Source organism: Bombus pascuorum, chromosome 11 (assembly GCF_905332965.1).
Source record: "Bombus pascuorum chromosome 11, iyBomPasc1.1, whole genome shotgun sequence".
Lineage (NCBI taxonomy): Eukaryota > Metazoa > Arthropoda > Insecta > Hymenoptera > Apidae > Bombus > Bombus pascuorum.
This window is the reverse complement of record NC_083498.1, coordinates 3301067-3325931: the sequence shown is the minus strand read 5'-3', so window position 1 is coordinate 3325931 and position 24865 is coordinate 3301067. Positions and strand designations below refer to the sequence as shown.

The window sequence follows — 24865 nt, the reverse complement described above, 5'->3', positions numbered from 1 at the left end:
TATCTTCTTTATCCCGTTTTATATGTTATGCAAATTTGTAATTTCTCTCGACATCTATCGCACATCTATCTTGTCACACAGTAACGTAGTTTCTAATATTAACAATGAAAGATATAAACAAACGATTTTTATGTACATTTTTATGAATTATTATGTTTTGTATATTTTTGCTTAACAATAATTTTGTTGCTTCATTCCCTTAAAAACTACACATTATATCGAGAGAAAACATTCCAAATGTTCCCTAACCTCAATTTTTAAGCGTCATTATAATGTTCTTATTTTTACACTTTATTATATTTACAGTTACTAGTTTAATTGTATTTATGTTCTCTAACTATCTCAATGTTATATATATTTTTGATATTTATAAACAGTGGTTCTTTAATGACATTCATGATTTTCAATTGTATGATTTTATTATTGGTAAGTAACGTATAAATATATATCTTTTTTGTATACGTTTTATACTAAACATACTAAATATAATCATGCATATATGCATAAAATAAATTAAACGAAAATAAATCTAATCAAAATTGTATTGTACAAGTTAAAATTATGATTTTTTAATTCAGTTGGAGCTGGTACTGCAGGTGCAGTTTTAACTAAAAGATTAGCAGAAGATGGATATACAATATTATTACTTGAAGCTGGAGGAGCTGCACCACCTTTCTTAGATATTCCATTGTTAGCTCCTCTCATTCAAAACACTCCATATGATTGGCAATACATCACTGTACCACAACAGAATGCGTGCAAGGGTTTAAAGAACAATGTATACTATATAATTAATCATAATATGATATTAAATAAAATATATTATTAAGAATTTATAACAATTACTAATAGCAAAGCAAATGGCCAATGGGTAAAATCCTTGGTGGAACTAGTAGATTAAATTATATGCTCTACGTAAGAGGACATCCTTTAGATTATAAGGATTGGTTTCCAGATTTTATTGGTAATTACCAGGGCTTATTAGTATTTTGCATTTACTATTGTTATTATAGTTTGAAAATATTTTCAGAACCTATTAAAGGAAATGATGGCCCAATGCATATAATTGATTTAGGATGGAACACTGGTCTTGCCGACATAATTTTAAAAGGATTGCAAGAATTACATCAAGACATTGGCAACATCAATGATAATTTAAAAACTGGTAATTATTAATAAAGAAGTAATAGAAATGTATAATTTTATCGTTTTATTGATTTAGGTTTCATGAAAGCACAATTATCTATGGAAAATGGAAAACGGTGGAGTACAGACAAATTATTGTACGAGTATCTGAAAACTAAATTGTCCATTATTACTCATGCTCATGTGGAAAAAGTATGTTTAGAATCAAATTTATAATCCTTCTAAATTTGGAATTATCAATATCAATCGTTTTAAGGTATTAATGGAATCGAACAGAGCAATAGGAGTGCAGTTTATTGCATTGAATAAAACATTTAAAGCAATTTCAAAAAGAGGTGTTATTCTGTGTGCTGGTGCAATTGGTACTCCGAAATTATTAATGTTGTCTGGTATTGGACCAAAAAAACACTTGGAAAATTTAAAAGTAAAATTTGTTTATTGAATATCGGATTTTATATTTTTTTTTCGTAATAATATATAATAAGTAATAGGCTATGTTATTTTCAGATAAATGTTATTAATGATTTACCAGTTGGTCAACATTTAGTTGATCATGTCCTTACTGGAATTGATCTAGTTATGCTTAATACTAGCATAAGTCTTAGTATGGCTAATACTTTAAATCCAATATCAGCATTAAATTACTTTTTTTTTGGAAAAGGTAAAATTTATTGAAAATTAAAAATTTTCAATTGTCACTATTTATATTGTACCTTTATGTGTTTTATGTTAGGACCTTGGACATTTTCAGGAGTTGAAGTTTTGGGAACATTTCATAGTTCTACTCATAAAAATAAATCAAATATACCAGATTTACAAATAATGGTAATGCCACTTGGGCTATCAAAAGATAATGGTGTTGTTTTAAAAGAAGCTATGGGAATTTCTGAAAAAGTATATTACATAAAAATCTATTACATAAATTTCTTATAGTACTGATTAATATAACTGAATACTAATTTTATAGGTATATAAAGAATACTTTGCTCCTAATTCAGATAAAAACACAATAACAATTGCTCCAGTGTTATTACATCCAAAAAGCAAAGGAGAAATCAAATTGAGTAGTAATAACTTTCTTGACCCACCTTTAATTGATCCAAAATATTTGTCAAATAAAGATGATATTGCAACTCTTATAGATGGTATCATATTTGATTAATTACTGTTACATATATGCTATTTATAATAATATTACACAGGTATTCAATTTTTCAGGGTTGCAGTTTGTAAAAAAACTTATTGAAACCAACGCAATGAAAAGTGTTGGTGCAGCTATTTATAAAAAACATTACCCTGGTTGTGAAAATGAAATATTTGACAGCACAAAATATTGGGAATGTTACATACAACATTTAACTTTAACTTCATATCATCCTGCCGGTACATGTCGAATAGGTGATGTTGTTGATGAAATGTTTAAGTAAGTTATTCATTTCCCACATAAAACAGTTCTTTACTTTATATAAACGTTATGTAAATTACTTTTTATAGGGTTTATGGTACAAAAAATTTATATGTAGTTGATGCATCTGTATTGCCGGTTTTACCAAGTGGTAATATTAATGCTGCAGTTATAATGATAGCCGAAAAAGCTGCACATATAATTAAACATAATACAAAAGTTTACACTAATCATACAGAATGTCATAAATTATATAATTATTATTATATACCTAATGATTAATATATGACAAATATAATTCTTTTATTGAATACTAATTTTAATTTAATTTAAGTAAATAAAACTAAATCATAAGAAGTACATCTTATATTATTGTCTAACATTTGACATCAAGGAAATTCTACTATAAAGTGTATATTATATATTTTTTAGTTTAGTAAATTAGACCTAAGATTGTAAAAAATTTTCCATCTTTTTTTATAAACAAATGAGATTTGTTATTATTTGTAAATAATGAAAGTTATTTGTATTTGTGTTTTATGAAATATTAATAAGTACGTCTGCTATTTTTATAATTTTGTTTGGAATAGTGATTACTATTATGACTGTTACGATTTCTAGAAGAGCTATGGTCCATATGATGACTGCTATGTTTATGTTGATCTCTATGATAAGGATGTGCCCGTTGAGATCTTCTATCATTCTTATGAGAACAATTGTTTGTCTCTTTCATCTGAAAATCTGAGTTTAATATCATATTTGTTCCACGTGAATCTTCTTTTAAATAAGATATATCATTTCCTAAGATCATTTCCTGGCCTAACTGAAGCCAATTATTGAAATTTATAAAATTGTCCTGTGAGTAGTTTATTTGTGGTAATTCTACATTTTTCCGATGGCTTATATTAAGAGTACGATTAAATAGAGATGTACCATTGAATAGTTCTAAAGCATATAATACAGAATTAACATGTTTATATGTTACAAATCCAAATGGTCTTTGTTTGCCATTACGATCTTTAGGAATAGTGACGTTTTGTACAGGGCCAGCCTACAAAATTGAAAAAAATACTTTTGTCAAAGATCAAATATAAAAATAAACTATGCAACGTAATAGCTTCATCCATTTTTGTAGTTAGATAAATAATTAAAATATACAACGAAATTTCAAAATAATATTTTGGATCCATGCACTTGCTTGGTGTCATAACTCTGTTGTCAGCGCAGTTGCATAAAAATGTCAAAGGGGAAAGATGAATGATTCAAAGAATCTGTAGAAGTGCAATGGTGTATGTGCAATAAAAAATTGTATTATTTTTCTAAATGGAAATGCATATTTTTTTTTGTAGATAGATTCTTCTTGTTATTCTGTGAAAAAAATATTAGAGTAACATGATAGAAAACTAATTAGTTAAGATATTTTATATGTAATTTTGTAGCATATAATATGAAAAACAAGGAAAGACGTGACGCAATACTTCTATTTTTTTTTTAGTCTTACATGTGATAAATTTTGCAAAATTAAAATTAACCGTTTGAGTCCTAGGGATCATAGAAAAAGCAAGATCAAAAAATCCCGAACAGAGCGATAGTGCTTGTCTTGATCGATTGCGAAGAGAAACAAGCGGCACGATAGCGCTCGTCAGATTAGTTACTTTAAGAAATACATCTATATTAGTTATATATAATAGAATAGAATAGAATATATATATAGTTATATATATATAAAAATATATCTATATTAGTACTATTAGTTTATAAATATTTCAAGTTTTGTTCAATAGAAATTATTGAGAAGATAACAATAAAATACAAAACATCGTTAGTCGTCTGTAGCGTTCAAATGTACTGGGACTTTTCAACACAAAATCTAAACAGCGCGATCGCACTGCTTGGGTCTCAAACGGTTAACGTATCTAGATAATTAATCATTTTTCCACCATTGTATCTCAATACTTTTTAACGTAGAATGACGGGAGGAATCTTACGGATGTAACCATTCATTTTTCTCTGAAATCTTTCTATAACTGTAGTTGTAACAGAGTTATAACCTGAAATAGTTGCGTGAAACACTCTATACATAATTTAGGTTAATTACGTTGTCACATAGTATCAAATCACACTTAAAAGCGTATGTGAAGTCAGTATAAAACTATTGCCCATGACTTAGAAATTTGTTGTTATTTACTAAATACTATTGGGAAATGTCTTCTGAATTATTTTTTTCGATGGATACGTGAATATACAAACCTGTAAAAATAATTCGTATAAAATTTCTTCCGTTACTCTATCGCTTAAATTTCCACACCAAAGAGTTTTCATATCTTCACTCATATTGCTATTATAAGGTAGAAATCGATTAATCAAAATTTACTAAAATCACAAAAATAATTTCAACAATAATTAAACGAAATATGTTACGCAGTATGGTAAACGTGTTCTAGTTATAATTCCTATATTTGGCACTAGAGAGAGAGTTAATGTTTGAACAATATCAACTATGCGAAGTCAATTCATTTAAACTACTTTATCTACGATCATGGTTAAAAAGATAAAGTTGGCGGTACATATGTCTTGTAAGTATTATTATAAGAGTGTTTTGTAAAATGGTGTTTCTGTATCGTTTTCATTCAAACTAAAACAATAAGTGCTACGAAGTTATATTTATGTAAAACAAAATAGGAGTATATTTACTTTATGAAAATATATAGAAAAATGTATAACGTAAGCAGAATTATTTTGTCTTGATACTTTATGTTCGATTAAGTATGTAAACAAAACATATTAGAGACGTTACAATTAGTAAAATACAACTTGTTAAAAAAGATTAAAAGATCGAAGTGAAGATTGAAAAAGTTAAAATGTCTATGAGATTAAATAAATGTTCAGATCATGAGATAACAATCATTCTTGATACAGAATCAAATTCGGATAAAGAACAAGAATCATATGGTGATATTACAGTAGCTAAGATACAAAGGAAGAGAAAAAATGTTATAGATATATCTCCAGACACGAAAAATGTTCTAAATATATCTTCAGAATCAGAAAATGTATTTCAAAAGTTTAAGTATACGTTACCAAAAAATAACATCTTACAGAAAGATCAAGTTTCTCTTAAAATAAAGCTTAGGAGATCTACAGAAAAAAGTTTATATAAAATTGATACAGATTCTGAATGTGAAAATTCTATTCGTAAATCTCGTAGCCGGCTTCAAAGACAAAGGAAAAGATGTTATCCAGAAATAGAGAATAAAAGATCATATATTGACAACAAAGATAATTCTATAAAAGATAAGGCAAATGATGATAGCAAATTGATACCAGGAGAAATTGATGGTGATATATCGAGGAAAGGTAGAAATAGAAGACCACCTTTAAGGCTTTCTTATTACCAGTGTGATACAATACGTAGAATAAATTCCCCATCTTTAAGGGATAGAAAATCCATTAATTATAATGAGGATAAGTTATTTATCAATTCCATTGTGTCTAATATGAAGAATAACAAAAAATTATTAAACCAGCAAAAGAAAGAAACGCCAAACAGTTCTATTGACAAACAGAATTTAGAAGTTAAACCTGTATATTCAAATACAAGAAATAATAAAAGAAATCGTATTCTATCTAAAAAAGATGAAGAAAATGATAGTAGTACGGATTCTAAAATATCCAAAACAAAGTTATTAAAAAAATCCAATAAATCCAAGAGTAGAAACGATAAGTTGGATCATGCTCCAACAAAAGATGAGGAAGATGTTAGTGATATAGATTCTAAAATATCCAAAGCAAAGTCATTAAAAAAATCCAATAAATCTGAGAGTAGAAGCGATATGTTGGATCATGCTCCAACAAAAGACAAGGAAGATGTTAGTGATATAGATTCTAAAATATCCAGAGCAAAGTCATTAAAAAAATCCAATAAATCTGAGAATAGAAATGATAAGTTAGATCATGCTCCAACAAAAGACAAGGAAGATGTTAGTGATACAGATTCTAAAATATCCAAAGCAAAGTCATTAAAAAAATCCAATAAATCTGAGAGTAGAAGCGATAAGTTGGATCATGCTTTAAAAATACATGAAACAACAAAGAAACAAGACTCATCAACATCTACAAATAGTACACCTGTTAAATTAGTTAAACAAAAAAGAGTAATTTGTGAAAATACACCAAAACAGATTCAATCTGTTGGTAACAATGACAGTAGTACTGAGGGAGAATGTTTAGCCGATATATATAAACGTATTAAAATTTCATCAGCAGTTAAAAATTCTGCTAATTCTACTAACTCTGCACCAGTTAAAATAAAAAAAGGAGTAATAAATAATAAGAATAACAATGATGCAGAGGATGAATATTTGTCTAATATGTATAAACGTATTAAAATTTCATCTGCAAAGAAAAATATCTTAACTCCACAAACGAGAAATAATATGCAGAATAGCATAGAGTCATGTCTAGAAAAAACTCATTTGAGCACTCCAAAATCTCGTCCAAAATATAATGATTTAACACCATCATTGATAAAAAGAAAAAGTGCTTTATTAAAACCAAGTACACCATTACAGGAAGCTAGATCTAGATTACATGTTAGTGCTGTACCAAAATCTTTACCTTGCAGGGAAGAAGAATTTAATAATATTTTTACATTTCTTAGAGGAAAGTTAGAAGATAAAAGTGGAGGGTATGTTGAAAGAATTGTTTCTTAAAAAAATAAATTACATACTAAATTTAAGAAATTTGCAGATGTATATATATAAGTGGAGTACCAGGGACAGGTAAAACTGCAACTGTAAATGAAGCTGTTAGATGTCTGCAAAAGTTGATAGTTAAAGGTCAGTTGGATGATTTCGACTATGTTGCAATTAATGGGATGAAACTAACTGAACCAAGACAAGCTTATGTGCAAATTCTAAAGCAGCTGAATGGTAAAACAGCTACATGGGAGCAATCATACCATACACTTGAAAAAAGATTTCATAGTGGTACTTCTAAAATGACATTGCTTCTTGTAGATGAAGTATGATTTCCTTTAAATGTTTTATATTATTTATAGGTATTATGGATATTTATTGCTAATATATATCATTCTTGTAGCTCGACTTGTTGTGCACAAAACGTCAGGATGTTGTATACAATTTATTAGATTGGCCAACAAAATCAACAGCACAGTTAGTTGTTATCACTATAGCAAATACTATGGATTTACCTGAGAGAGTTTTGATGGGTCGGGTTACATCGCGTTTAGGCCTAACGCGATTGACTTTTCAACCTTATAATTTCAAACAACTACAGGAAATAGTCACGTCTCGACTTAAGGACTACGATGGTTTTAGAAGTGAAGCTGTACAACTAGTCGCAAGGTATCACAATACTTATATATTGTAGTATCATACTTATATTGTTATTGCTTATCAAATATTTTATTTTAGGAAAGTTTCTGCTGTATCTGGAGATGCTAGACGCGCTCTGGATATATGCCGTCGTGCTATGGAAATCGCGGAATTGCGAAATGCCGAAACGATATCTCTTCAAGATGTATCGGAAGCTGTAACCGAAATGATTGCATCAGCGAAAGTTCAGGCTATAAAACACTGTTCAAAAGTTGAAAAAATATTTTTGCTTGCTGTATCTGCAGAAGTCACGCGAACTTCGATCGAAGAAGTATATTTTAAAAATGCATATAGACAATTTGAGTCACTGTGCTCTTTTGACGGTTCGTTTGTTTAATGTGAGATACTAGCTAATATTTGAAAAGATTGTAAGTTTATTTATTGTTTACTCAATTGTGTTACAGGTATTGAAGTACCTACTATAACGGAAATACTTGCTGTATGCGCAAGATTGGGTTCCAATAGATTGTTAATATGCGAACACTCGAAAAATGACATACATCAAAAGATTTTATTGAACGTTTCTACGGATGATATTCACTATGCAACTCATGAATTAGATTTAAATTGAAAATAGACTATAATTTTTTTAATAGATGCATGTGTGCCGCACGCGCGTGTGTGTGTCTTTTGATAATATGTTATGTGCTTCCTGAAAAGTGCCTTAGTATATGAAGTGATCTATCAAACTTTTAATTTTTTACTCTATTGCAACTAAAATTTATGAATTTTTGTAATATAAATTATTATATTATATTATTTATTAACGAATTAAATTTTATGTCTAAAATACATTAAGTAGTAATTTAGTAATTATTATCACTTATAACGATATATATACAGAAATCTATTAATATACATTAGCGAATTACGTAATTTAGGAATCTCATCTACAAATTTGACTGACTATTAGTAAATAACGAAGATTTAATACACTCTGAATACAAGCAGTGTTTATATAATAAAATCATGGTTAACGAGAACATTGAAGAACAAATTTTAACGTTTCACAGTGAACAAAAGTGGTCGGATATTGCTAATTTAAATTGCACTTTGACTAAATTAGATAAAAGCAGATTATTTTGGGTTTTACCAACTATGAATGATTTACAATGGATAAAAGAAATAATTGATAAACACGAAGTAGTTTGTCTAGCAAGCATAGGATGTGGTTGTGGTTTATTAGAATGGTTGTTTGAAAAATATTCTGGTAAGATATTCGCAAGGTATATTTATAATTTCTAATTATTTAAAAATTTTAAGTGTTATTCTTGATCAATCTTCGAAAAACATTTTGCATTTTTAATTACTTTTTTAAGGTTTAAACGTAACCGGTGTAGAAGTAAATCGCTCATGGTGGTATAGTAAATATTCACCACCCTTATTTTTAAAAAATATTGTTTTCATTAGTGAAAATAACGAAAACAATTTTTTTTTATCAGACAAATATGCTCTTTTATTTTGTTATTTTAATAACTCATCGGCATTTTGTGATTATATCGAAAATTACAAAGGGAATCTTATTTTTGTCATTGGACCAAAATCAAACGAAAATCGTTGGACGGATCCAATGCCATTTGATGAAAAGTTTAATGAATATGGTTGGAAATTAATAGGTGAGAAAGAAATGGATCGAACAAATGATTATATTACAGTATATAACAAATAACTAAATCTTATATAAAAATAAACTTTTAAAAGACATGCTGATGTGAGTACTTATCAAAAAAGACAGATGTTTTATTTTAAATAGTTTGTAAAAGCTTTTAGGATATTTACATATAATATTTTTATAAAATTCAATAAGTTGGAACAAATTTAAAATATTTTCGAAGAAGATTAGAACAGATAAGAAATAAATTTGGCGTATTGCTTTGAAGCTATCTTCGATAAGACAAAATTTAATTGTTCGATTATCGAAATGTCATCGATTATTTCTGACTATGATATTACTCTAGTCAGACTAGTACATTTTGTTTCAAGTGTCAACATTATTAATGTCAAATAGTTGTGTGACTAATATTTATAAATATCAAACATCTAAAATATAGAAATATGTCTACGAATAAGGATATCAGCACATTGAAGGACCAAGATGAAAAGAACAAGACGAAAGTTTATTGCACATTCTGCCCATCTAAAATGCTTAATGCTGGTGCAGCCCGGCTAGTTAATATTGAGGTGAATCATTTGCTTTTTTTTAACACGAAGCATTAGTAAAGATGTTAAATTACATAGAATTCCAATATTCGTCAAAATTTCATTAAGCGTTGTACGTTGCGTTAAGCTGTTTAGATATATCTGTATTTGTTACGGACCTAACCTAAAAATCTATATAGTTTGTAGTTTATTTTTTGGTTAATGTTGTGCTTTTATACAAACATGAAACACAATAGAATAGAAAAATGTTTAGTAGTTGAGCTAAGGTGTGTCATATAATATTTTAGTTTAATCTACCCTATATACATCGTAAGGGAGAAGGTGAAGCTGATCAACAGGAACTGATAACCAACTATTGGTTGGTGGAGGATATGTATACATTTGAAAATATTGGTGTTTCGCATACAGTAGACAACGTAAAGTATTTAGCATGTGCAGATTGTGAAAGGGGTCCAGTGGGTTGGCACGATTTATCTACAAAGAAATCCTACATTGCGCTAAGTAGAGTTAAGCACGAATGATTTATATTAAATAAAGTTGTTTTTTAATTTTATATAAAAGGTGTGGCCAGATCTTTTATCCCAAAACTATATGTTACACCATGAAATAGAAAGAAGGAGGATCTTAAAAGTTTGGAGGAAGTCAGTTTTTAAAAAGAACCATGTTACTATTTAAGTTGATAATTTAATACTTAATCACGTACGTTACAAACACAGCCGATAAATCAGATAATCAATCGTCGTTACGATATAATAATTAATAAATTACGCTTACGATTAGAAACGATTTATTAATGCACTTATTAAGTGTGCATTCGCGATTTTATCATAATAATGTATTGATGTTTTATATCATTGCAACCGTTTGGTCGCAAAAATGATTATTCATTGTGCATATTGGCATAATTATTTTATGTAATGCGTTGGTAATGCGTGAGTAAAGTCTACGTGTACGCATTTGTTATGTGTATTTGTATATGCATGTAAATCAATATTTCCCTTAAAAAATAACCACGATAACTTGAATTTTGCATTTTTGATGTATTTAAGAAAATGTAAATAGGAAACGAATTTTCATTCATTATTCATTGTACATTGTAATCTTTTTACGACAAAGAAGAGACGCTTATATAGTATGAACTGTTTTTATAATTAATTTTTTTTTCTTGATTTTTTCTCATAATTATCGCAAAGAAAAAAGATGTTACGTGTTTGTAAAGCTTTTGAAAAGATTTGCTTATAATTAATTCATTTATGTATTTCTTTATTTCTCCTTCCTCTAGCCGCGTTATATTTGCGTGAAATGCTGCAAAAATAGTCGTGCATACGTTTCGCCTTGTAAACAACAAAGCTTTCTTTTATTTCTTTCTTGTCTATTTCTTGCTTCATTCTGTCTTTATTATCGCGCGCGAGTTTCATTCAAGTTGAACGTGCATAATATGTAATCGTGAACTAGTAATCGATTTACGGTAATTATTAATAACGATCGCAACGGTGAACATTAATTATCATATATAATCACGCGATGTGGCAACGATGATAAAATTCCTCGGTACGATGAATAAAATAGTGACGAATAACGATAAAACCTAACGATATAAAGACATTCATAGAATAGTTGAGCTTGTAATAAATGATAAAATATCGATAAACAGTAACGGTGAAAAGTATTGGATTCAACGATGCGATTATTAATCCTACGCTAAGAGAACTTTTTTTTTTCGAAAATTGCATATACATAATACTCGAATGTATCGATCTGTAATATAGTAACACTGATAAGGCTCATCTAATACGGTTTCCTCGTCATTCAGAACTTGATCACCGTTTCTCCTACTGCTTCACATCTTTTCGTACACGTAAGACGTGCACATTTTTTTTAAACATAGTACAATACATATTCTAATATGCAAAATCAATCGATAAGCGATCACCGATATCATGTATCGAAATATCTCGATCTTACTTTCGCGTTACATAAAATCCGTGATCTTTGTCCATGCCTTCGATAGATGCAGTGGAAAAGGTACAAAAATAAGAATAGAATCGGATAGACTAGAAAATCGAACAAATATACACGTGGACGTTTATGCTATCATAAAAGTCCGGTAGTAATCGCTGTTGTTCACTCTTTGTCTTTGTTTGTTTTAACCCTTTTGAGACTCCGTGTAATTTCTCTTTTAAAACTAAAGGCAATAATATAACAGTATACATTACAATTACAGTCAAGTTTGAAAAAACATAATATAATAATAATTTTTAAAATGAGATGCTTAGTTGCGTTCATGATAGAAATTTACGTTTCAACATGTTCCAATAAGTTTCAATGGCATCAGAAAAGTTAGAGCAACTCAACAATTTTCCTAAAAGTTATTTGTAATTTGTAAATTTGAATAACTTTTAGTCAACTGACTACCATTATTCAACCGTTCGTCTCGTAAGGGTTAAAAAAGTTGCTCGTCATTCTCATTTATTCACCGTTCTACTGTACGATCTTCCAGTTCGTCGTTGCCTAAAAAATCAGTTCAACTAACTGTAACTTTCTACCTTGACTAATATTTAATTTCTCATGGATCAATGTGTTTCGATTTGGCTAGTCACAAAGCGCTTGCATTATTGTTTACGTTTACGAGAACGCAGATCAAAATGAATCTATTAGACAGACTTTCGACGATATAGTAATGGCTATACATTAAAAATCGGGTAGAACGCGTCGGTGAAAGCTGCCTAAACTCCTGGAAAGGATCAAACTGCCGAACGTGCGTCGATTGGTGTTTAGAGAATTAATCTCGTGAAATTTGTCGACCACGACGACGAAGCTCAAAATGTATTCGACGATGATTCATCCTTCGTCTCGTGTTTTCCCCTATATAACAAGATTTTCAACACTGTTTGAACCTGCATTATCGACTGATAGTAATTATACGTACGAACGAGCTTTCGTTGATTTCATAGTCGAACAGAATACACAAATAAATTATAAATACATTTTGACAAAATAAATAAACTTCCCGCAGAAAATAGACTCGTTTGATCACACAAATTTTGGCAAGTTGCAACTTAAAATTATAAATTTGTGAAAAAGAATTCTATTATCTACAATTTTTGCAACTTATCAAATTACTAACGTTACTAGTCGGTAAATTATTTTGCCAGGATGTGCAGGTGTCTTTAATACTTGTCAACGAGGGTGAAGATATAGTTCGACGAAAATAGAATCGCCGAACGAATCGATGCGTAACGAAGGATGAATCCGATGCTATGCGGTCTCGTAGGAGGCATTGCACAAGTGCAGCTAATTATATACGACGCTAAAGATTTAGGATTACGTGTTTTGGTCCGTGGAGTATTATAAACATTAACGACATTAATTAATTAATTAATTTATCAACGCATCCTATCATCTAAACGACTGCTTGTTCACTCACGGCAGATGACAACGCGTATGAAACAGCGATAGGTAGTCAACGATCATCCTTTTTTCATCGACTCGTCGCCAACCTCGGCAAAATTTTCCAACATACATCTTTGTCTCTTTATTTTATATTTTTCGTTTTTTGTTTGTATCTTTCAGATAAGAAAAGGAGAAAAAGAAAAAAGAATTTCACCGAGTTTGGACTGAGCGATATTTTCGTTCCCCGACAAAATATAATTTCCAACTAGATGAATCGAATCGTTCGTTCCTTGATCGGCAAATTCGGCCTCTACGCAATATTCGTTGTGTCGATTACTCTTATGTGTCGAATACCCTTAAGTCGGCGCCATAATAATAAGAGAAGCTTATTTTCAATTGTTTTTACGATGTCCGTAGACACTTGTAACGTTAACACCTACGATCCTAATTATCGGTAATTGTAATAAATGTAGCGATACGGTACAATTACATCGTTCGCATAGTGTCGCTATAAAGTGTCACGTATTATTGGAAAAAAAGCAGCTGTCTCCTCGAACTTTTATTAAACGAACGAACGCCGTTGTCAAACGCCGTACTCGCGCGTACATCGTGATACTTGGCTACGAACGGTCAATCGTAATGTAAAAGATGAAAATCAAAGTCGAGGAAAAGGTGAGATGGCGGGTTTGCGATCGATATAATTATACAGAATTGATTTTTGATTATTCTAAACACGTAATACGTAATACGTTCTCCTCCTTTCTTTTTTTTTTTCTTTCATTGTTTTCCGTGCAACTTCTCTACACGATTGAGCTTGGTGAAATCGTTAAATTTCTTCTTCCTCTTAATCCTTCGCTCGAAGAAAACTTTCTTTTAACGATGGGCTCGCGATTACCTGGAACACGCGAGCGATCGCGTACTCGACTAAACTTTGTGAAAGCACGATAGGCGATGGAATACTTTGGTCTGCGGTTAATATTGCTGAAGAATCAAGTGGCACGTACGATTCGAAATCGGTTTAATCGATTTTTCGTTCGATGTTTTCCCCGGCCACGTTTCTCTCGTATAATCTCACCGAAACTTCGTAATAAGAATAACGCTTACAAATAGCGGTAACGATATAGTAGCACGATAGTAGCGATATTTAATAATAGTAATAGTTATTCTTTTAATGATAACAATAGTAATAGTAGTGTGGCAATAGTAATAATAATGACGTTGATGGCGATGGCGATGACAAGGATGACGACGATGATGGTGACAATTGATAATAATAAGAACAATAACAGTAATAATAGTAATTGTATATCTAAAGATGCGCAGATTACTCGAAGAAACATCGAATGTTAACTCTGGAATTATATTCTAAAAATTTCTTTCAGCCGCTTCGCTGTTTCTTCCACTGAAGTTCATTGTTTCAAAAAGTATCGAGCGGCGTACTTGACTTTTGTTACTCTTTCTACGTTCTTCCTAAATTGTATCTTTCGCGGGCAAAGCATCAGCGTCGCTCGAGCATCGAATATGGGCACTTCGTTAAATCTAAGCTAATCGCAAGCTTTACCCGTATTAAGTTAATTCCTCCCTGTGTGTGTTATCGTTTTGTCGTTAATATGATCATCATCTATCATCATCGATGAAGTTTCGTTCGTACATTCGAATTTCGTTTAGAACGAAGAGAAATTAAAAAGAAATTCGGAAGATTAATTTGGTCATGGAATTCAATGGGTCAATTTGAATCTGTTCTTTTCTATGTCAAACGAGTCGAAGGTCTCGTAACAAAAACCACCCCTATTCGTGTTTGTCCTTTTTCAAGAAAGCAAAAGAGTACTCTTCAATACATAAACTAGATATATTATACACGTTTAATTAGAATTAAAGCAGTATGACAAAAATAAATAAGTAAACATTAATGTTAGCAAAAACACTTTTAGCAATTACAAAATCAACAAATTTGATACCAGTCGTCGTGACTTTGGTAGTCCTATTGTAATGTCAATTTCTCTTCAATATATCCCAATTTAATTAAACAAAATATTCATCACGTTACATAATCTCTACAAGTGTACCTTCGATCATATCACAGAGGAATTATACTAAATTAAATCATGAAGTCCTTGACCTCGTAATAACAATTTTTAAAGAACCGATTCGATGGTAAAACAAGACATATATAGTTAATTTTACAATACTGATTCTACTTAATATGTGGTCAGGATAACTTCTGGCTATTAGAATGCACTCGTTATTACCTGAAAGTTTCAAAAATTCGACAGGACTCGTTTTTGTTACGACCTCACCTTACGACCACCTTGAACTGCACTGATCGTACAGGTAGAATATAAATCGTAGAAGCTATTTATGCGAATGCTACCCTGAATGATTGAGAAAAGGATACATATCGTATTATAAGTATACGTATGTACCTACAGTGAAAAGCTTTGATGAAACGACGATTGATTAACTATATTTATGTGTGTATGTGTAGTGTGTGTGCGTGTTGTGTGTGTGTGTGCGCACGCGCATGTTTGTATGTGTGTATGTATATATATCATATATGTATATATATTTTTTTTCTTTTTGTACAACGGAATTGTATGCTTCGCAGCCCTGCTCCCTCGATTGAAAGCGAACGTCTTTTTTTAAAGGTCTACGAATATAGAGCTAACTTGCGATCACGTTGATTTTTGCCACGGTATCGTAATCACGATAAAGTACAGAAAAAAGGTCGATATTTAAGTAAAAGGCGAATCACGAGTTAGCGATTTCATGGACGACACTTACATCGACCTTACCTATTTGTAGTGAGATTACAAGTAATAACATTCCTTAATTAAGTAAATTTGATTTCTTTTTTTTCCTTTTTAGCTAGTTTTCAGAAGCATTCTCGAATTAGCGACATCACTATATCCGATAGTAGAAGAAAGATTTTTAAAGAGTGTGTCCGCGTTTTCGTTCTATCTCTCGCTCTCTCTCTCTCTCTCGCTCTCGCTCTCTTTCTCTCCCTCCCTTTCATTCACTTTTTTTCTCGCTCTCGTACCCTATTTCTCTTCGTATGTATGCCCTTCGTCGACTATTCACCGGACCCAAGCTTGCTTTTCGCTTTTTCGATAAAGAGTGCTTTTAAGAATTATCACATGTGAGAAAAGATGAGGAAGAGGCGAATCCACCAATTTCTCTTGCTCTCTCCGTTTCTTCCCCCTTCGAAGCCAAAGAAAAGACAGCCTAAGACTTCGGCACGATCTTCGCTCGATCACGCGCCGATCGATACCGTTTCGTACGTTATATCGTTAGTAAGTACATTTTTTTTCTTCCACGGAATACCACCTACGTATAGACGTGATCATTTCTGGTTTCATGCATCGACATCGAAACACACTTTCTCGCGATCCTTTTCCCGACGACGTTTCGCTTCTTCGAGCGGTGGAGAGATCGCCGAACACTTTCTTCGACTGTCGAGTTTATCCGACGAGTTCATCCCTTCCGATTTCGATATACACTTTCCAGATGACCTACGCGTCACGTGTCTGCTCCCCTTTGGTTCTCTAGCTTCGACGCTTCTCTTCGACAATTGAAATTCGACTTGAGATAGAGCCACGCCGAGTGACGTGACCTTCGATGATCAACGGTGGAATTCTTCTGGACTGTTGCCTCTGGTGTTGGTCTACGAGGTGCCTTTGTAGTGGATGAAGAAAAAGGTGAGGAACATGAAATAGGCGACCGGAAAAGTGATTCTTGCTATCACGTCGATCGTCTTTGCCACTCTTATCGGATGCGGTGGTTCCTTTTTTCTCAACTGAAACAAAAGGATCGTTAACGATAGGTGTTTCCGGTGCAGAAGAGGATCGTGAAACGAAAACACGCGGAATGGATCTGGTCGCGTATACAGAGTGTCTTGAAAACTTTCGAAGAATGTACCAAATTTTGTAATAAGTTCGTTCGCCTTTTGGTGTTACATCTTGACAAATACTAACCAGTCAGCTGTTCCGACTTCTTTGCAAAGTGTGTACCTAAAATGCGTCGCAAAAGTTAAGCGACGACGAGTATACTCGTCAAGCACGGAGTATGTGTGGTTGATATAATGTAAAATTAACTTGTAGTGAAATGATTATTTTACTTTTCAATTTTGCTACTGACAGGGCTCGTCGTATTACGAAATATTGTCATTTCTTCATGACGAGTATACTCGTTAAGCATGGAGTATGTGTGACTGTTATAATGTAGGATTAACTTGTAGTGAAATGATTATTTTACCTTTTAATGTTACTACTGACAGGGCTCGTCGTATTACGAAATATTGTCATTTCTTCATGACGACTATGCTCGTCAAGCATAGCGTATGTGTGGCTGTTATAATGTAGAATTAACTTGTAGTGAAATGATTATCTTACTTTTCAATTTTGCTACTGACAGAGCTCGTCGTATTACGAAATATTTTCGCCATTTTTTCGTAACGAGTATACCCGTCAACAACAGCTAACTGATTAAATAAAAGACTTTTCGACTGCAGTGGAGAGAGTGGAGAACAATAAAACATTACTGACCGCTATCGTTTATGGTTGCACCATTTAATGACAGCAATGGGGCAAAATGAACATTACAAGTCTGTGATAAAAAGATTGTTTGTTAGAGATAAGTTATAAACAGCAAAATGTATAAAATATCTTAGAGATACAGTGGCCACAAAAGCTACTGGCACATTATTTTATAACGAAGCATTTTTTAATCATTTTTCTACGGTTCATTTTTAAAGTATACAATATTTCTAACCATGTTAAAGTATTACCAAATGATACGAAATTTAATATACTTAGATCTAGAGTTAATTACTACGTAAACGCTATAATGAATGCAACGGCGTAACGTTTCACTGATGAAAACGTCTTATAATTTCCAAACTAGCGATATTTGGCTCCACGTTTATTTTACAACCCGTTTTGCTTATTTACCGAATATCACATGCTCCTGGAGTTGAATATAACATATTGGCACACTCTGCATACTTAGAGGATAGGAAATATCGATTGTCGAAATCAGGAAATGGGGTATTTCGAAGTTACACAACAGTAGTACAGTTAATTAACATACCTCGGCTGTGCATCCATTGGTGGTCGTGTGCGTGCAAGGGTTGGGTCCACAATTGGTGCAGGTTACGATCTCGTTCGGTCCTGTCGTAGCTCCGGTCGGTGGACCGCCCTCTCGCTTCTTTTTACCCTGCGACAGGGTCTCCGTAGAAGAAACTTATATTCTCACGATCTTTCGTGTAAACAACGATCCATCCTTCGACCAATTTTTCTATTCCTCTCCTTTTTCCGTTATTCTATCTCCTTTTCTTTTTCTTTCGTTTCGTTTCGTTTCGCTTCGTTTGTCACAGCAAAGATGACCGATATGTCGACGACGATTACGACTCATTGTTTAAACAACGGGAAGAAGAGAAACCAGTTGCCGTCCAGAATATAATATAAATCAGATATAAATATAAATCCATTTAACGGATGAACAAGCTCATTTTCATTGCGAGATCAACGCAAAAGAAATTAATTGCGAAATAATAAGAATTGGAGCAGAATCGCTATTTTAGTCGCATCGTCTTAGGGAAAATTTCGTTAGACGGCCAGCTTTGTTCAGCTTCTATCGATAATCGATCGTTCGAGACGACAAGCACGAGTAAGTTAAGCGTGACGAAGGCTTTGATCAAGATGAACAAGCTTGCACGTAGAGGCGTGAGAAATTTCGAAAGTCTCGCGCGGCACAGACACATCGGCCACCGTCGCTTCTCGTTCGAATCATCGCATCGATTACCAAACTGATACTCGCGCAACGAAACGTCCTTCTTATCGCAAAGTAATCCGATAGTTGGAATGCGTGTTGAGATTAATCGAAAGAAAAGCTCGTACACGTTCCCCCTTGTACAAATAGAGCGGGAACAATGTTTGTTAGAAAATAAAAGCGAGAAAATTATCATACGTACAATAACACCTATGGACTGTGAGTTGAATCGGATTCGATCGAACTCTTTCTATATTAAGTGGGTTGTATTATAATAAATCGATACTTTTTCTTGCCAACTGTTTTCACTATAAAAAGCAAGCGAGTACCACCACCGAGGCACGCGAGAAATCGTCTCCATCGCAAAGTCACCGTTTTGAGCGAAAACGAACTCTCGACGTACGACTTTGGACACGTCTGATGTTTTTGATCGAAAAGCGAATCGTTGTTTTCTCTTAACGGTACATCTTGTACGTATATGGATCAATACTTTCGTGCCTCTGCGTATAACTTACGAGTTACATGCCGTATAACATCTACGTATTACACTGTCGCACATCGGACTCGAACTTTTTCCACCTTTCTATATTATTTTTGTTATTAATTATTTTCTTTTTAATTCTTCTCTATCTTTCCTCTTTTTTTTTTTTCTTTTGACAATAAAGTATCTCGATTCCGATGTGAACAACACTCTCTCTTGTAACAACTGTACATATTTAAATCGTTTCGACGATATCTTTTCTCGAGCACAGGTTCTCCGCACGATGAATCGTCAAAGATTTTAACCAAGAATTCCCTTCGCGACTTTCGCGCAGTTTAATGTCTCTCTTCGTTTGCTCTTTACTTTTCTTTCGTTAATTCGTTTCAGCTAATTCTTGTCATTAAACTGGGCGAACGCTACAGCGGATCTCTGTACCGGACAGTTGCGTTTGAGAAAGGTATTTTATGTCAAGCTTATGCTACATGTCAAGCTTCAATCGGGTTAAGTTCAATGGCAAAAAGCGATTGTTCACGTCACAATCATATTATTAATAATATATATATATTAGAAAAAAAAATAATAATATACGGCTGATCATGGTTCAATGTCGATCACGGTTAAAAGGAAAGAAAGGTAATGTCGAATAAATAGCACAGAAATGGTTATGACTCGTCGTTTCACGTTATTCTTTCATGTTTCTTTCTTTTCAATTACGCGTCATTCCGATCGTCATGTCTTTACCACGTCGTTGATTCTGCCAGCGAATATATATATATACTTTCGGTATAATGAAAGGGTTTCGGGAAGAGAATGATGAGCCTATTGATAATAGCGGCTAACTATTATTTCATAGTCTGATCGGTTCCTTTCTTATCTTTGCTACGTGACATTTCGATGAGTTTCACTAAAAAGAAAAAAAAAAGGAAGATATTCAAGTGCGACTAAATTTGTTTTGTTTGTTGTCTTTGTTTCGTCGAGTTCTGATGAAAAGTTACGGCCGTTGGTTCGTCAGATGGTAAATATGTTTGTTCGGTTGATGAATGATTTTGCAACGTCGAAGCGATCGAGAAAAATCGTACTTGTTTCCACGTTTTCTAGATTTCTTTTCTTTTCCTCTTCTTCTTTTTTTTTTTTTTTTTTTTTTTAACCTATTTCGTTGAGGTGCAGTCTCGACGAATAAATACGACCGAATCGTTTCTTGGAAAAGCACCGCTCGCAAATCAAAGGATACAAGCGTATCGTGAAAACTCTGTCGCTACTAATCTAAACTTTCTGCCAAATCAACTCTTTACTCAAGCAAAAGCTTTACGCAGGGAACGTTAAAACTCGTAACGCGTCTAACGTTCTCCGAGTTCTTTTTGGCCCTTCGATCTGCAAGCGATTCGGTGAATGTTCGACTCGAGTAATCGCTTTCACCGGATTACTTTCACGCTCCGTTTCACCGAGCAAACGCGGGACGAGCGATCAAGCGACATCGAAACGTACAGAGGATGGAGTGGTATTACACGCGGGAAGCTTCGTTTCGAACAAGCGCAACGTTAGAAGAAGAAGCGTTAATTGCCCCGACAGTATGCTATATATATATATATATCGTGAATTAATTGATAGTTCGTCGAAACTCACGGAAGACAGAGGAGCTTTCAAGATCTTGTTACGCGGTGGTAACCGATACGCGCGATTTTCTTTAAAAAACGGAACTGAAGAGTCGTAGTTTCGACAAGGCAACAAGGTATAGTGTGATCGAACAAAGTATCATAGGATGTTTCGTCGTGCGCATGCAAGTTACAATCTTATCCCATGCGATCATGCGTTTCATGCGTAATACGTACAGTTCAAGGTATCCCCGTCGTTGATTCAAAATGCGGATTCATGCACGACGCACTCTCGTTTGGATTTACAAAGGAACGAACATCTGCGAAAATTGCTATATGTCCGTAAGAAGCAAGTTTTGTCGAAACTTTCAGCGACGCCTGAGAAAATCCGGCAATTTTTGTAAATCCAACGAGATGTCGAATATCTCGTTCGAAGAGACATAGGAACTAGCGCGGAAGGGTCTAGCACAGATTTCGCCAAGATCAAGCTATTATTTACTTCTACCTTTCGTTATACAGATTGCTCGCCAAATTCATCATCCCTTGTGATCATCGTCGATACATTTGGCCAAAGGTATCTGTGAATTTTGCGGCATTCTGTAAAGCTTCTATGCTGTTTCATCGTTCTATGCAACACACGCAAGTAGTTGATCGTGCACCGTTTCAACTGTACGGAACAACGGCTACGTTTATGCTAGGGACAGGAGGAGAATAGAAAGAATGACAGAGAGACGCAGGAGAAATTTTCTCGTACGTAGTGTTTGTGGGTGAATGGTTGGATGGGAGAGAAGGACCTCGGTGTATCCAAAGGACAATAGTGTGAGAAATAGAGCAAGAAAGAAGGGACAGAGGCAGAGAAATGGTACCAGCATAGGCGGTAAGAGTACAGTTACCAAAGTAGAGATTGGTGGGGGTGAAGAGAGGCGTTCGTCGATGAACATTGACATTTCCGATTAAAATATACAGCGTGGATTTCCTCCTATCTTGGATTTCTTAATACCTCGGTGATTTTTGTCGGTACAATGAACTGTATCAAAACAGAGTCGCTTACTTGGTTTAGAAAGACGAACATTGTGATCCGATCATTTCGATTTCCTTCCTTCGGAGTCATCTTTTCCGAGTTTCCGAAGATATCGACGTTTTCTTAGAAATGGGACTACGTATTGTTTATACATCGATCGACGCGTCCTTTTATTCCTTACGGAAATATATCAACACGTTTGCATATCTGAAAATAATTAGTTCGAAAGATGTGCGATTTTTAATCTTGTTTACACTTATCATAGGAAAACTAAAAAAACACGAAGAGTATTTATAGCATTCTTGCGTCTTTCAGACGGCAAGTTTAAGAAACGTACAGTTAAAATATCTTTCATGGTAGATACACGGAGTACGTCGATATTTTTTTGCGGAGAGTAAAAGAAGAAATGTATCCACCGATTGGTACAAAAATACGCAATCTCATTTTAAGGAAGATCAACGATCTCGAGAAGTAGAAAAGAACGACTTGGAGGATAAAAGCTCATGAATCGAAATATTTGTCGTTTCGAACCAACCGACTTTATCCCGACCCAATTTTTCGTACCGGTAAAACCATCCAGCGTGTTGTACAACCCAAGACAGCGGAACATTCTGTACACTAAATTTTTTAATTTCTAATTTCTATATATATGTATATATAAATATATATACATAAAGGTAAAATTTAAATTCATCGGAACACCTCTGCTTGTGAAAAGCTGTTCTATAAAATGCGTAGCGAAGGGAGGCTAGAGAAAGATAAAGGTTCCTCCCGTTCTCTCGAATCCATAGCAGGAGAGAACGAGTGCTCGTGTTACAGTGTGTAAGGTATACTCGAGAGTGTCAGGTAGGCGTGTACGTATATGTGGGTCTACGTGGTTCGTCAGGACGCGGTTAAGACCTTGCACGTGCACACCACTTTTTCCTTTGCGGATGGTGATATCACCAACGAAAGAACGAGAAACAGAGAGAAAGAGAAAATATGGAGAAAAAGAAAGGTTACACCGGCGTGGCACGGTTTTGCCCGTATTTCGAGGCAATACGAATTCGAAAGTCATCTGTTTCGGCGGACTCCGAGACGAGGACAGGTGTCGAACCGTGTCGAATCGACGACTAAGAAAGTAATCCGTAAGGGTGAAACGCGATAACGCGCGAAGTCGTGACCGCGCCCTAATGCTATGGGGGGTCTTACCAAGGGGCTGGCCAATATTATCCCTATCCTGCTGAGCACCGCTGGGAGCCGCTGTAACATCACAGACACCAAACAAAGAGACTTACTCACCAACATTTCCACCAACCAAATTCTTACTAATCGTGTGTGTGTAACAACGTGTTTGTCTTTCTCTTATCATCGCTTTTCTCTTTATTGTTCGTTCTTTGCTTTCTTTTCTTGTCTTTACTTTTGTTTTTTTTTGTTTGTTCTGTCGTTTTTACGTTTTTACAGGACGGGGAAGGTATCGTTCGTATCTTTTCTTTTTCTCGGTTTTTCGCTTTTTTTCCTGCTCCTTTTTTGGTATCTCTCTTGTTCTAGTCGTATTTTTTTTTTGTTCTTTCGTAGTTTCTTTCGTTATCGACACGCGATTACCACGCGACAAAGTTACTCGAGAAGCCGTTACTCTTGGATTCTCCGACGTGAGACTTGCGACTTTTACGTTCTTACGATCGAATACCACCGTGTGATTATCGTCGTTCTTCGACGTCCAGTTCTAGTCTAATCGATCTATTTTCATTATCTGCCTTCTCGACAGCCTGTTTTATAGCGCTCGCGAAAACCTCTACCGCGACTCAACTCTCGTTAACTGAATTCTCGTTAGCGCGTTACCTCCTTTCTGTGTTTCTCGTAACCGACCGTTTTTTTTCGGAAAGTTAAAACGATTTAAGATGCACGAGGCTGATCTAAAGATACCCGTCGTCGATTACTATCGTCACGTTAGCTTTGTTTCTTCACATCTAGCCCATTTACGATCACGAATCGTCGATCGATTGTATTGTACATGCAAGAAACACAAACACAATACGATCTGCCACAGCGGAGTAACAACCCTGGTCATTGAATTTCTCGCGATCCCGACAGAACCGTAAAAATGAAAAGAGGAGGTAATTGGCTGTACGATCGTTTTGCGACACGGCGATAACTCGTGCGTGTGTATGCGTTACGAACGTATGAATTCGTTTTCGAATCTTTATTGGCTCGAATCTTTGTTAAATGGAATCGAGAATCAAATTAGAACGAAATTGATTGCTCTGTACAAAGTTCCGCTAAAGTGCATAACGTCTGTACATAATATACAGTTACATATATTTGAATATATTCGATGATATAGAAAATATTCCTCGTTTTATGTCTGCATTCCGAGTGTACAATTAATTGTAACTCTCAATGTACGTATAAAGTGACTGACGAATATATTTCAACATCTGTCATTGGAAACTTTCACGAATACATTACGAGTGTTATATGAAACTTTGTGAAATTTCATTAGCACTGTAACGAGACACGAGACTG

At 33.7% G+C, this 24865-nt stretch overlaps 7 protein-coding genes across 20 annotated transcripts in view; 4 read left to right on the top strand and 3 right to left on the bottom strand.

Annotated features, from left to right (window-relative positions):
• The window catches only part of LOC132912153 (prefoldin subunit 6), a 107490-nt gene that overhangs the window by 7653 nt on the left and 74972 nt on the right, over nucleotides 1-24865 (bottom strand). The window lies entirely within an intron of this gene.
• LOC132912127 (alcohol dehydrogenase [acceptor]-like) lies at nucleotides 10-2868 on the top strand. Of its 2 annotated transcripts, none has more exons than XM_060969264.1 (11): nucleotides 10-426; nucleotides 579-778; nucleotides 853-964; nucleotides 1031-1165; nucleotides 1223-1338; nucleotides 1403-1570; nucleotides 1654-1807; nucleotides 1898-2040; nucleotides 2114-2291; nucleotides 2365-2569; nucleotides 2641-2868. In XM_060969264.1, exons 1-11 carry the CDS (start codon nucleotides 273-275, stop codon nucleotides 2831-2833), a joined length of 1758 nt encoding a protein of 585 aa, XP_060825247.1. In that variant the 5' UTR covers nucleotides 10-272; the 3' UTR covers nucleotides 2834-2868. The 2 variants fall into 2 exon arrangements, with proteins under 2 accessions (XP_060825247.1, XP_060825246.1); XM_060969263.1 differs by having other exon boundaries at nucleotides 11-426; nucleotides 1880-2040.
• On the bottom strand, nucleotides 2684-4991 carry LOC132912151 (splicing regulator RBM11). Its single transcript, XM_060969313.1, has 2 exons — nucleotides 4802-4991; nucleotides 2684-3602 (listed from the first exon to the last, which is right to left on the bottom strand). The coding sequence occupies exons 1-2, from the start codon at nucleotides 4883-4885 to the stop codon at nucleotides 3099-3101; spliced, it is 588 nt and encodes a 195-aa protein (XP_060825296.1). The 5' UTR covers nucleotides 4886-4991; the 3' UTR covers nucleotides 2684-3098.
• Nucleotides 4999-8739, top strand: LOC132912122 (origin recognition complex subunit 1). The gene is made up of 5 exons (XM_060969249.1): nucleotides 4999-7238; nucleotides 7301-7574; nucleotides 7652-7917; nucleotides 7987-8270; nucleotides 8352-8739. Exons 1-5 carry the CDS (start codon nucleotides 5413-5415, stop codon nucleotides 8516-8518), a joined length of 2817 nt encoding a protein of 938 aa, XP_060825232.1. The 5' UTR covers nucleotides 4999-5412; the 3' UTR covers nucleotides 8519-8739.
• LOC132912150 (uncharacterized) lies at nucleotides 8801-10037 on the top strand. 2 transcript variants are annotated; one of them, XM_060969311.1, is made up of 3 exons: nucleotides 8801-9157; nucleotides 9267-9563; nucleotides 9711-10037. In XM_060969311.1, the coding sequence occupies exons 1-3, from the start codon at nucleotides 8917-8919 to the stop codon at nucleotides 9767-9769; spliced, it is 597 nt and encodes a 198-aa protein (XP_060825294.1). In that variant the 5' UTR covers nucleotides 8801-8916; the 3' UTR covers nucleotides 9770-10037. The 2 variants fall into 2 exon arrangements, with proteins under 2 accessions (XP_060825294.1, XP_060825295.1); XM_060969312.1 differs by having other exon boundaries at nucleotides 9267-10037.
• LOC132912154 (guanine nucleotide exchange factor MSS4 homolog) lies at nucleotides 9979-10667 on the top strand. The gene is made up of 2 exons (XM_060969319.1): nucleotides 9979-10128; nucleotides 10395-10667. The coding sequence occupies exons 1-2, from the start codon at nucleotides 10003-10005 to the stop codon at nucleotides 10626-10628; spliced, it is 360 nt and encodes a 119-aa protein (XP_060825302.1). The 5' UTR covers nucleotides 9979-10002; the 3' UTR covers nucleotides 10629-10667.
• The window catches only part of LOC132912128 (glutamate-gated chloride channel), a 94194-nt gene continuing 80100 nt past the window's right edge, over nucleotides 10772-24865 (bottom strand). For 4 of the 12 annotated variants that reach the window (XM_060969265.1, XM_060969269.1, XM_060969273.1 and 1 more), the window contains 3 exons: nucleotides 23552-23602; nucleotides 18586-18711; nucleotides 10772-17293 (listed from right to left, as the gene is read on the bottom strand). In XM_060969265.1, the coding sequence (XP_060825248.1) occupies nucleotides 17162-17293; nucleotides 18586-18711; nucleotides 23552-23602 (309 nt within the window). In that variant the 3' untranslated portion in view covers nucleotides 10772-17161. The remainder of the gene's footprint in view (nucleotides 17294-18585; nucleotides 18712-23551; nucleotides 23603-24865) is intronic. The other 8 variants (XM_060969268.1, XM_060969272.1, XM_060969274.1 and 5 more) reach the window with 3 other exon arrangements.

Bases quoted from the DNA above. Each gene is read 5' to 3' on its own strand.
- LOC132912127 (XM_060969263.1), top strand. From the start codon at position 273: ATGTTCTTATTTTTACACTTTATTATATTTACAGTTACTAGTTTAATT. The intron at 965-1,030 runs GTAATTACCAGG...AAATATTTTCAG, and splicing joins TTGGTTTCCAGATTTTATTG to AACCTATTAAAGGAAATGAT. The intron at 2,570-2,640 runs GTAAGTTATTCA...TACTTTTTATAG, and splicing joins GTTGTTGATGAAATGTTTAA to GGTTTATGGTACAAAAAATT.
- LOC132912151 (XM_060969313.1), bottom strand. From the start codon at position 4,885: ATGAGTGAAGATATGAAAACTCTTTGGTGTGGAAATTTAAGCGATAGA. The intron at 3,603-4,801 runs GTTTGTATATTC...TCAATTTTGTAG, and splicing joins TATACGAATTATTTTTACAG to GCTGGCCCTGTACAAAACGT.
- LOC132912122 (XM_060969249.1), top strand. From the start codon at position 5,413: ATGTCTATGAGATTAAATAAATGTTCAGATCATGAGATAACAATCATT. The intron at 7,239-7,300 runs GTATGTTGAAAG...AGAAATTTGCAG, and splicing joins TTAGAAGATAAAAGTGGAGG to ATGTATATATATAAGTGGAG. The intron at 7,918-7,986 runs GTATCACAATAC...ATTTTATTTTAG, and splicing joins GCTGTACAACTAGTCGCAAG to GAAAGTTTCTGCTGTATCTG.
- LOC132912150 (XM_060969311.1), top strand. From the start codon at position 8,917: ATGGTTAACGAGAACATTGAAGAACAAATTTTAACGTTTCACAGTGAA. The intron at 9,158-9,266 runs GTAAGATATTCG...TACTTTTTTAAG, and splicing joins GTTGTTTGAAAAATATTCTG to GTTTAAACGTAACCGGTGTA. The intron at 9,564-9,710 runs GTGAGAAAGAAA...AGTTTGTAAAAG, and splicing joins ATATGGTTGGAAATTAATAG to CTTTTAGGATATTTACATAT.
- LOC132912154 (XM_060969319.1), top strand. From the start codon at position 10,003: ATGTCTACGAATAAGGATATCAGCACATTGAAGGACCAAGATGAAAAG. The intron at 10,129-10,394 runs GTGAATCATTTG...ATAATATTTTAG, and splicing joins CCCGGCTAGTTAATATTGAG to TTTAATCTACCCTATATACA.